This window comes from Carassius auratus, chromosome 19 (genome assembly GCF_003368295.1).
Source record: "Carassius auratus strain Wakin chromosome 19, ASM336829v1, whole genome shotgun sequence".
Lineage (NCBI taxonomy): Eukaryota > Metazoa > Chordata > Actinopteri > Cypriniformes > Cyprinidae > Carassius > Carassius auratus.
In genome coordinates, this window is record NC_039261.1 from 11,087,763 (window position 1) to 11,100,481 (window position 12,719).

A 12,719-nucleotide genomic window follows, 5' to 3' on the forward strand; every position below is an offset into this window, starting at 1 on the left:
TTCACATTATGTTTGTTGATCGCAAATTTTGTTTCTTTCATTGCGTATTAAGCAATAAGGTTGTCTTTCTATTGTATAGGCCTGTTATTATATTATATTATATTATATTATATTATATTATATTATATTATATTATATTATATTATATTATAGTGTTTATGTTGTTGGCAAGCCTTTGCAAAGGTGAGAGAGCGATGGAGCGAGCGAGCGAGAGAGGAAGAGAGAGAGAGAGAGAGAGAGAGAGAGAGAACGAGATGTGTGTGTGTGTGTAGTGGGGTTAGAGAGAGAGAGAGATGCTGTGAGCTCGTACTGCAGTCGCGCTCATCATTTCATTTGCTTAACTCCTGAAACAGTGAGCCCAGAGTGGAAATCCCTTAACGACTATTTTCACGCCTGGAAATGATTTAGACAGCGATGAAGGCTGTAAACTTCCACGAGTGGGCGGTGACAGCGAGTGCATCCTAGCGCTCCTTTACCAGTGACTCACTGGAAGAAAGATAGAAACGTGGATTTTAAGCGTTGCATTTATTGGAAAATAAACTTAAACACGCGCGGTTGGGGGAGTGAACGGGCGTATGCCGCATCATCCGTTTGAATCGCTTTCCAGACTCTATCCGTCGTTCTCGTGGGCTTGAAGACACCAGATACAGTTCACATGATCAGCTCTTCAGGTTTTAGGAGAGAACGCGTCTAATATCCGCTCACCCCGCGGCTCGCTTGAGATGGTTCAGTCCAGCTGCGAGGGTCCAGTCTCCATGCACTGGGATTTTTCTCAGCGCCGACACCAAGTGAATCTTCCTTTTAAAACCATCTGATAACCGTGCCTGCCAAAAAAAAAAGAGAGAAAAAAAGCCCACCATGAGCGCCTCTTTGAATCCTGAAAGAACGGGAATCGTGAGGACAGAGTGCAGATGTACATATAACGGGACGAGGAAACTGGATGGAATAAGGATTTTTGCGCTAATGAAGGTGGGAGTACAGGCGCATCACTGGAGCGGAGTGCTGTTCTTCTATATGGGGCTGCTGGCTGCATCGGTGAAGGGTGAGTTTCCCGTTATGCTGTATGTGGTCCTGTTGCCTCGCGCGCAACCCTCTTGGAGGCTACATTTGCGACCCGTTTACCCCCGGCATGTGGATGGAGTGCTGCCATTGTCAATTCTGTGCCAACACTATGGCATTTAATGTTGGGTCATGCGTTTCATTGATACGGATCTACCAGACATCATTGGATATAAGCGGCAGACTCACTAGAGAAATATAGCAGTCAATAACATGAAGAGGTTGTATGCAGTAGCTAAGTCTGCATGTGCCATTAAATAAAAGTGCCATTTATTTGTGCGTGAAAGTACTTTGATGTAAAACAGGCTTGTGTACTTTCCATAGTGCATTTGGTGTTATTTCTTGCCAACCTTGGTCTGCCCCATGTTGGCATATGTTGCATTATGCTTTGAATTACACTTCAGACCAAGATGTTGGATTTTTGGTGGGTGCACAAGAAGTGGTAGGCTACTTTAGTTTTGAGGCTAAATGGGTTAATGGATAAAGATGTAGACGAACCATTTCTGTAAATATAGAAATGTGTGTGTGGCGCAACATTTCGTGAGTGTGGGAGCCAAGAGTGAATGAGTGAGTTTGGGAGGAAGGGGGGCGTATGAGGGGGCTTGTTCATGCCAACAAAACAGGTCTTTGACTCTGCGCTATTTTCAACATTTATTTCACCATAATAGGATATTCTTCCTCCGTCTAAAATATGGCCATTCCAAGTAATTAGCTATTTCTTTCTTTCTTTTTCTTTCTTTCTTTCTTTCTTTCTTTCTTTCTTTCTTTCGGGAAAAACTGCTATTTTTTGGCATTACTAACCAACTATCCATCCGTCATTTACCTTGAATAGAAGATGTAGTCAAAGTGCTGGTTGATTTTAAGCCCAATTTTTGCTCAAAACAAGTGTCATTATGTTATACACTGAAAGGAATTATAGTTTCCTTTTTAACACAAATAAATAAATAACTGAAATGCCATGTCTAAATTATGCCAGATAATTATTTTTGATTGAACTATCCCTTTAATTCAGCAGTATATTGAACACTCTCGCGCTACTGCGATTCAAGCCTCGTTTTCCTCTGTGTTGATGTTACTGAGGACATGGTGATAAAAGTGGTAAACCAATCCACAAAGCCGATCGACATTTTATATGTTTAACGGCGTCGAATAAGTAATATCAAGAGCAGAATGTTCTGCGTTTTTGACCGAGTCCGGAAAGCGCTCGCGAAGCCGTCGAGCAGTTTCCCTGTTTTTCCATTGAGCGGCACTAAAGCTTCAGAATAGCTGTGTTTACACAGAGCCGGTGTAGTGCCGAGTTCTGACCCCGGCCAGATTATTACCCCTCATGCATTGGTAGGGTTCTGTGAGGGGGAGGGGTTAGGATTAGTCAATCAGTTAGAGATTTCAACGAGGGGGTAATAATTTGGCAGGAAGTCGAAAATGGGCACAACACCAGCAGTGGAGACTCTCATGCTTCATTAATAAACCGAGTATATTTTGTAAACCTTTTTTGAGTTTTCGTGATAGAACATAAAATATGACAGGCGAAATAAAATGGCATTTTTTTCCCATTTTGAAGGAAATGCTAATTGAATGCCTCTTCAGCTGCTGGGGCATGGTTGAACTCAGCATGTTAACTGTATGGTCACTGCATATTGACAAACTGCTGATTGAAAACAGGGCATAAACATTAAAATGCATGATAAACTCTAATTTGCCTTACCATATACTAGGTATAAATTAAAATATTTCAGATAATATTCATGTAATTTTACTGTAAAATATAATATATTTATATAGATGTATAATGCATTTAATATTTATATATAAATATTTATAAATATTATATATATATATATATATATATATATATATATATATATATATATATATATATATATATATATGTGTATGTATGTATGTATGTATGTATGTATATATATATATATATATATATATATATATATATATATATATATATATATATATATATATATATATATATATAGGTAGAAAATCACCTTATGATCTTAATCATCATATTAATTTAGGTTTAATTTAAATAATTATGTTTATGGACATTAACTTGTTTTATGTTTATTTTAATGCAGTCCAGTTAATCTTTATGTTTTATGCAGCTTAAAGTTCTGACTGTCCCAGATGGCAGGTATTTTCTTAGAATTTTTTTAATTATTTTTATTTTTTTTACAGTGACCTTGTTGTCTCCATCTTGTCAAATAAAAAAAAAAAAGGAATCCTAATAATCTGTTTCTGTCATATATTGTGAAAGAAGTGATTTGGGTAATCATGTGCTCTTGCTCAGCCTCAGAAGTTGCTGCTCTGGAGACATTTAAGTGCTCAAGATGAAACGATTTTTCATATTTTACCCAAACAACATTACTAACAACTCATCATCATGGTTGTTTGGCTCAATCCTATTTTCCTCACCCCAAAATCTTTGATAGTCAATGACACTTGACTTCATAAAATGGTCCAAGTCACAAAACCGATGCATTTTCATGATGCAACTTGGTGTAAGTCTCTACTGAACATGAGAATTTGTAGGCATGCAGAGAAATCTTTTCATCATGTCGCAGGGAGCTTGCCACATGTATTCAGTTTTTGCCAGTCCCTTTGGTTGTTTGAATGTACTAAATTTCGTAACTTTTGAGATTACGCCATAGTATTCTCTTTTTTTACCTGTCCTTTTTCTCAAGCTAAGGTCCAGTGCTATATAAGCACAATACATTTGTCTGCTGAGCAGTAAAAGGTGTTTAAAGGATACTTGAAGAAATCGCTCAGCACAGATTGTGGGTAGTAGAGTTCAGTGACATTTCAGAACCATGGACAGCTCCCTCCAGATCTTTTCCACTGGTTGTTTTACAAACGACTCAAAATCTGCCTCAGCAAACAAATGCCTTTTAGACATATTTTGTGCTGAGAGAACAAGGTTACACTAAATATTTAGTCTGAATGTAGCCATCAGCCTGATTTGACTCTTAGTGTTCCAATCCCCAGCTGGATTCCAATTAGTTAGGACCATGGACAGCTCCCACCAGAGCATTTAGCATGGCTGTACAGCACAGCATAAGCTGGTTCTATCAAAAGAGGCCAACACTCAAATGGTGTTATATGTGTCATAGAAATCTCCTCCACTAATTTTCTGCCACTTTAATACTTGCTAACCTTTATTTCTCTAACGTCATTGCTTATTCATCTCTTCCTTCCTCTCCATTCTCTTTTTATAGCACGTAATAACCTGTTCCAAGAAAATTAACACCTGACAATCTGTTTGCTTAGACTTTAAAAGTAAAGACTACTAAACAGGTCTGTTGTTTGCATGCAGCTCCCAAAGGACTGAAGGATGCCTTTGGCAAGGAGTGAGATGGTTTGTTTACACAGCTACCTGTACATCAATAGTAAACCAAAAGTTTCCCTGCTTTGAATGCACTGTGGTTAACGTCAGACACTTATTTAGCACATTAAAAGAAGTAGCAAAGATGAGTGTGACTTCATGGTAATCATATTAAAAGGATATTTCTGGATTAATAACTCTGTGATTTACTTGCCCTCAAGTTGTCAGCTTACTAGCTCAATTTGTTCTGCAGAACACAAAAATGTGTTCTGGTCAATCCAGTGTAAATCAATGGGGTCCAAAACAATACTGAAAAAAAAGAAGAAATTTAGTTTCAAAAATCTTCTTTAATAGAATATTTATTTATTTATTTATTTATTTATTTATTTATTTATTTTATTATTATTTTTCAATAAAAAAAGTTTGGAATTATATGAGGGTTAATAAATTATAGCAGAATTTAAAATTTTTGGGCAAATTATCCATTTAATGCAGAAGACAACAGGTCAAGTTATTATTACACATGATTCACTGGATATTAAAATGTTTTTTGATAAAGCTCAGAACATGCAAAACTAGAAAAAAAAACATGGAAGAAGAAAAAACATGGTAAGCATGCAAGATGTATGGAATATGAAACCTTTTATATGTAAAACGGCTTGAAAAAATGATTGAATTCATTTTCTTTGTAGCTGTTTTTTGCGTTTTCATTTCTCTTGTTTGAGTATAGTGACTGTGAAATGCTCACATATGCTGTCAGATACATTTACATAGATATAGAAATGCAAATATAACAATTATTATGGCTCAAGAGGTTTTCAGCTTGGATCAGTGAAATGCTTGTAGGCTTCCATCATGGTACACAGCTAAGACCCGGGCTAAAAGACAAACCAAGGCAAATATGTACCTGACATTTGCACTGAGACCCGAAACTAGCATCATGACAGGCTTGGAGTGAATTTTGAATGTGAATGTTTTTAGTCTTCAGTCTTCAATTGTCCGATTGTCTTTTTGTTTATTAGAGTGTACTTTGAAGTACATAGTGTTTTTTTTGTTTTTTGTTTTTTTTTTGGACAAAGAGTGATTCAAGGTTAAATATGATTTGGAACGTATTGAGACAAATGGGCCTATTATTGTAAAGTTTTTGTTGGACTTTCTCTGTGTTGGTGGCTGAAAGAGCGCATAAATAATGTACTCTACTGATCAAAAGTTTGGGGTCAGTAAAATTATTATTATTTGTTTTTATTGACTTATTTTTTATCTATTTTTAAAGAGGCATTCAATTAATGAAGACATTTATAATATTACAAAATAGTTATATTTCATATAAATGCTGTTCTTTTGTCCTTTCTATTTTTCAAAGAATCCTTTGGTTTCCAATTTTTTTATATTATTTCATTTTACCAAATCAGCATATTAGATTGGTTTCTGAAAGATTGTGTGACATTAAAGACTGGAGTAATGCCTGCTAAAAATCAGCGTTGCCATCATGGGAATAAATTCAATTTAAAATATGTTAAAATAGAAAACAGCTGTTTTTGAATTGTATTATTGGAATTTTGGAATTTCACAATATTACCGTTTTTATTGTATTTTTGATCAAATAAATGCAGCCCTGGTGAGCATAAGAGACTTTAAAGGTCCCGTTTTTCTAGATTTTTTTTAAGCTTTGATTGTGTTTACAGTGTGCAATATAACATGTGTTCATGTTTCGCGTGTAAAAAACACAGTATTTTTCACACAATTTACTTATCTGTATACCGCTGTTTTCACTGTACGTAACGAGTTCTGATTGTGCCAGCGGTTCCTGTGTTGTGATTCGACAGCAGCTTAGTGCACGTTGCCCGGAAAGGTCAGGCCTCTTACCATAACGTGGAGATTCATGTGCTCAATGTTACCCTATCAATTTGAGCCAGAATCAGACCCGGAGAACATAGATGAAGAGGATTGAGTAGAACCCGTGCAAGCACGACTTTTGCAGGATGTTTCACAATGGTAAGCTGTTTATTTAGTAGTTGTCATACTTTTAAGTTTGGCTGTTACCTTGAATTGGTTAAATTGTAATGTTAAATGTTACAAACTGTAAAAGTTAAATGTTACAAACAGCTTTGCTCTTTGTGTAATAAGTTACAGAAACTTTTAAACGCACCAACTTAAATAATAAAATACACTTACCTGTTGTGGTCCATAAACAACGCCTTCTCCAGATAAAGAGGGAACTGCTCAATCTTTCAAGAATAATCTTTGTCTGAATCCGGCATTAAACTGATTGAGATTGTCAGGAAGATTGAGATTGAGGAAGCTGTCCTCAGCAAAATGTGCTGCACATAGTTTTACATGTGGATTATAATTTTCGGGAACCGAGTTAAACATAAATTGTAACCGTTGATCTCTAAGTACAGTGTCCCTGGGAAGGCCAAACAAAGTTGTTTGGACTCCTGGATGAAAATAAAAGTGTTTCTACGACATGGCGACAAACACACTCTACAAACGCAACTCTTCCTCTTCTCCGTCGGAGCCCAACAAGACCACGCCCCCCTTTTATGTGTATTCCTGTGGGCGGAAGTTAGTCAAAAAACTGTTCTAGTGATGTCATTAATGAAGGAAGTAGAGGGATGTAGTCCAAACTGGCCGTTCGATGTAGGCGAATTCTGTTAAATAAAATATCTAACTTTACATTGAACTTGGAGCTTTATGATTTTACAGATATTATTTATACTCTAACTACAACATAACACACTAACTAAAGTTTGAAACATGGGATCACAAAGAACGGGACCTTTCAAAAAATAAATAAATTAATTACCTTTTCAATGGTAGTGTATGTGAAAAATATAGTCCTAAATATTGGTAATATAATAATAATAAAGTAGTTTGCTAATTTAAATGTTATACATTCTATCCAGATTTTCAGAATACATTATCTTTGAAACGTTCCAACTTTCCAACTGTAACAGTTAAGACCCAAAGCTATGATAGTATAGCAGCCCATTTGCCATTTTGCTTATTCTTTGAGATGATATAAACGTGTAGGTATCTTTTTGTCGTCCAGTGGCCGCTATCTCTTGTAGACTGACAACGAAGACCTCTTTTGCCTAGCTGCCTGTCACGTCCAAGTCCTCTTCAGAACTTTGATGTAGTGTTTTCTTATCTTTTAACTGCTGTGATTAGATTACACAGTTAATCCTTTTACGTCTCCTCCACTTAAAGCTGTTTTGTTTCTCCTCTCTGCTCCCTCTCTTTCTCTCCATCACATTGGTGTTTATGCTTTGTGCCCTTCCATCCTCCGTTCCTCTTTGGCACGATGCATCACAGTCAAAGGACTGCAATTTGATTTTATTTGGCAGAGCTCCACGGAGGGGTGTCGTTAGTTACTGCAGAATATCTCCAGCTTTTCTCCTCATATATAATGTAATATTCATCCCGTCCTGTAATGCACAAAATCAAGTGGCGAGCCAAATGGATTGATGCCAAAAGATAAGGAGGGACACAGACAGATAAGGAGTGGGGAATTAGCGCAGGACAGAAAACAAGAGTGAGGTATAGGCACGGGTGTTTAGAGACACACAGACCTGAGTGAGGCGGACAGCCGTCAGGTCGCAGTGTGCCGGCTGCTGCAGCCTGTTATCCGCTCTAATCCGTGTCAGTGCGCCGCCGCTGTCACTGTAAACACACCTGTCAGCCGCCGCTCGTTCCATGTCTGGGAGGAAAGCTCAAAGATATGCTGCAATAGGAATTTATAGCTTTATTAGGATTCCAATGTATAATTATGTATTATTAGCTAAATAAATCCCCCTAAAGTTTTGTATATATCAACAATTCAGTGCAACAGGTCAAAAAGAAAACAGTAGAAGCATATTTCTTAAACAATAGTTCACCCAAAAATGTAATTCTGTCATCATTTACTCATGCTTCACTAGTTTCAGACCTGTATGAATTCATTTCTTTATATTTTGAAGTTGAGAGGCAAGCAGTTAATTCTATAATACTGTATGTTTTTCCCCCATACTATGGAAGTCAATGGCTGCTGTAAACTGTTTGGTCACCAACATTCTTCAAAATATCTTCTTTTGTGTTCAACAGAAGAAAGAGGCTCACACAGGTGTGAAAAATTTTTATTTTCTAAATGAACTGTCACTTTAAAGTGACAAATTTCACTTGCTCTGTGGAATTTCACTTGCAAATTCCATTCATGTTAATGGGAATTTATGTGATAAGGAGTTTCGAGCATTGGTAAAAATTAGGGTTTCCTGACATTATTTAGAAGATTTGTTTCTTCTGTGAAATGTAAAATATATTTTTAAGAATGTTGGTAACTAAACACTTTTGGTTCCCCTTGACATCCATTGTTTGGACATAAAATAAAGTGGATGTCAATGGGAACCAAAACTGTTTGGTTGCAAGCATTGTTCTTGTGTGCGTGTGTGTGTGTGTGTGTGTGCGCTCGTGTGTCCTCTACAAAAGCAAGAAAGTCATACATGTTTCGATCATCATAAGGATGAGAAATTACAACAGAATCTGACTTTTTGGATGGACTATCTTAAAGGTATACAGACTGAGCATACATTCAGGATGTGATGTTACACTGTATTCAGAGTGCATTTTTAGTCTGTTAAGCCAATTTAAATTCAAGGGACAATTGGAACCAATCATTATAAGCACAAGTCATTACCCTCTCCTGTACAAGACAATCAATAGCATTCTGTAGATGATAATTTTAATTATCTAGTACCTCGATTATTATATTACCGAAACAGCATTGATCCAGTGATACACTGATGGCAAACAAAGCTGGCTGTTAAGCAGCATCATGTTGTAAAGATGTACTGTAAAAAGGAATAAAAATGAATCAAATGAACTCGACTGAACAGTTCTGAATCACTCTTTGTGCAATTTTCTATCCCAATATAGATCAAATACAACAACAATTAGGCCTATTTACTGTACTTTAACCTCCATCGATCCTGTTGTTATTGTTTTGGGCCCCTCTAGACCTGTAGTCCCCTAGAATCATCTTAACCTCTCAGTCCATTAATTACAGCCCCGAAGAGAGGAGGACTGATTTATCAGAATGGTGATCAGTGAAGGGGCGACAGAGAGTTCTTCATTAAAAGTCTATCCTCTTTCTCAGTCTTGTCTTAGCCGTTGGCATGAGGACACCTTCATACTGCCTCTGCACAATAAACAAACAGGGCCACATTCATTCCCTGTTCACCCCATCATTCAGAGCCACATAAAAGAACTGCAGGGTTATTTAAATAGAATCTAAACAAGCTTGTTTGCAGACACAACTTCAATCATGGAGAAAAGCAATGCAATGCTTAGCTATGCAGTTTTAAGCCCTGAAAAAGAAACAGCATGAGTAATTCGGTAATTCCTCAATGGTTTGGCCCTCAATCGCTGCCTGTGCACTAGAAGGAGGAGGCAGAGAGATTAACAGCACAAAGCTACGATGGCTGGAGCCGACCGAAACCAGTTTCATTGAAGACCCATGTTAGATCTGAACACTGGGCCATTGTGGCTCCGTAATGGGACTGAAAGTGCACTAAATTCTCCCTGAAATGCACTACTTGTGTGTGCTCTCTGCTCAGTCAGGAACATCTCTTTGAAACACTGAGCCATTGGGGCCATCCAGTCCATTTTAAAGCATTCTTTGCTCATGGCAAATAAACAGAACACTAACCTGTAATATTCATAATGTAATGAATATCTAAATAACTTCAACATGCAGGTCAACATCATTTTCTGCTCCAGGCTGAATTAAAACATTCGCCTCATGCAAACACAACAGCATATCTTATAGACACTGTGGATGTATATTTAATGGGAACCTAATACAGAGGTGTTTGAGCTGATGCCCATGATAATAAAAGACAGTCTTCGGTCTTTTCACACTGTGTTTGACCCTAGATGTTCTTAAAGCAGTATTTCCAATTCAGTACAAGACACACATTTGACTTTATCAAATGCATTTGTGGCACAATGTTGATTAACATCTTTTCTTTTCTTCAAAAAGGCATAAATCAAGGTTGCATTGAGAATGCTTCAGTGGAAGTAAATGGGACAAACTTTTGGAGAATTTACAAGCAGAAATGTGAAGCGAAAAATCAAATTTTTAAAGCACTTACATTGATGCTATAAAGCATCTTTTATTTGAACTGTTCCTTATTATTTGAGAATTTTAGGAATTATTACCTCTAAACAGAAAAGGCTAGTAAGAGATTTTTTCCCCATCATGTTAGCATATTTTTTTGCCAAAAGCTTCCATTGTAAGTTCCTCAATGCAACCCAGAAGTCAAAATTAATATTTGAGGAAAACAACATTATGCCACAAAACAAATGTTGTAATTGAGCTTAATTTATGTTGCTTTCTGAATACTCTTTTAAACTTTTAACAACAGGCAGCCAATCACAAACAGCATCAGAGTTTACCTCATTAAATACTCATGAAACTTTCACACATTGTATTGATGGCGAATGCATTTGATGTTAGTCAAACAACAGAGCATGTCACTTACAACGTCAAGGCCATTGGTTTGATTCCTGCAAAATGCACGAACTGACAAAACATATCATGTGATGCAAGTTGCTTCTGAAGGTGAGTTTATATTTCCACAGATCAACAAGCAAGCCGTGTGCTTGTACTTAAACACTATTAACTTGATAAATATGCAAATATGAATGTGTTAAAACATTGTAGAGACACATATGATTCAAATCAACTCCTGGAAGTGTCATGCTGACTCGATTATTTGTTGACCCAATGAAAACAACAAATACATCGCCTCACTAAAGTAGCTAGAGCTAATTTTCTCCTCTTTCCACAGCATTTGCCTTTCTATTAATGTTTCCCGAAATCACATTAGCGTAATGTATGGTTTTACCCAGGAAAGCTGAGGTAGCCGATTTCCATTGTAATGGTGGGCATTCTTCGGTTAATGCAGATATGATGGAGCCTGCAGCTGATGCTTTGACACATTAGAAGGCAGCTGCTTGTACATAAAGAGATTTGTTGAACTAAGAAGGTTGTTTTTCCTCTTGTGCCGGCATATTTGAAATCCCCTTTCACATCTGCCTTGTTGGTATGGTGTAACTGAACTCAGGCCATGATGGCATTTTCCACTGGTCCTTGAAAAAAGGAAATATGATCGATTTGAAGTGCTTATGAAAACTGGTGAGTCAGACCCATTTGTCTCTTAGGTGCCCAATTTACAGCAGAGCTATGGCAGCAAAGCTAAATGGAATGCATTTCCAGAGATTGTAAAGATTATCTGCTATGGCTGGCAAAGCATTAACCTCAGCTTTAACTCTGTCAGAAGTGGGAGGTTTCACCTGTATATGTTTGCTAAGATTCTCGTCTCACTTTCAGGGATATACATTACACGGGTGCAGGAAGACAGGTGGACTGATGGAATTAGGACCAACCCAGTTCACAATGCGCAGGACATTTCAAAGCACAGGCTAATAAGCAGTAATCGTGCCGTAAGCAAGACATATGCTATTTATCTTGAGCTTCCTTTATATATTATTTCACAGAATCGAAATAACTTAATTTATTTATAAAAGTGAATTATTTATGGCGCTGGGAGTTGAGAACCATTTCTTATTCAAAAGTGTTTGTTTTAAAACAAATTCCTGGAACCAAATGAACTTCACAAGTTTTGTTCAGCTTTCTTATTTCAGATTTTTCATTTATAGACTCAATCGATTAACCATAAAAATGAAAAACAAATCAATCCAGGATTTATGAATACTATGGTTAAAGCTTTTCTCATGAATGTTAATTAAGTCACACTAAAATTGCTTCCTAAAATTAAAATGCAATCAATCAAGACTTTAACACTTCATGAATTCGTATTTGTAACACGTTGTTATATCTTAACTCTTTTCAAAACTGTTCAAATGAAACCATAGACCAGCAAACTGAATTTTTATTTTGCAGTATTGTTATTTTTATGTCTTGTTTTAAGGTAGCATATAATTTCTATTTAAACTCAAAGCCCTTTTTAAATTACTTTTTAAAATATTAACTATACATGAAAAAAGTATGTTTAAAATGTTTACAAAATATTCACTTTTTGTTCAAATCTAATAATATTAATATATATTAATATATTAATATATATTTAAAGGGATAGTTCACCCCCCAAAAAATGAAAATGTTGTCATAATTTACTCACTCTCATGTTGTTACAAACCTGTATGAATTTCTTTCTTATGTTTAAACATAAAAGAAGATATTTTAAAGAATGCTGGTTATCAGAAAGTTGTTGTTCCCCAATGATTTTCATATTTTTTATTTCCTAATATGGAAATGAACGGG

The 12,719-nt window shown here is 36.3% G+C and overlaps 1 protein-coding gene across 1 annotated transcript in view; it reads left to right on the plus strand.

The window, feature by feature from the left end:
• Positions 1–278: 278 nt before the first annotated feature.
• csmd2 (CUB and Sushi multiple domains 2) overlaps positions 279–12,719 on the plus strand; it is a 280,903-nt gene continuing 268,462 nt past the window's right edge. The window contains exon 1 of the mRNA XM_026288864.1: positions 279–1,042. Within this exon, the coding sequence (XP_026144649.1) occupies positions 859–1,042 (184 nt within the window). The 5' untranslated portion in view covers positions 279–858. The remainder of the gene's footprint in view (positions 1,043–12,719) is intronic.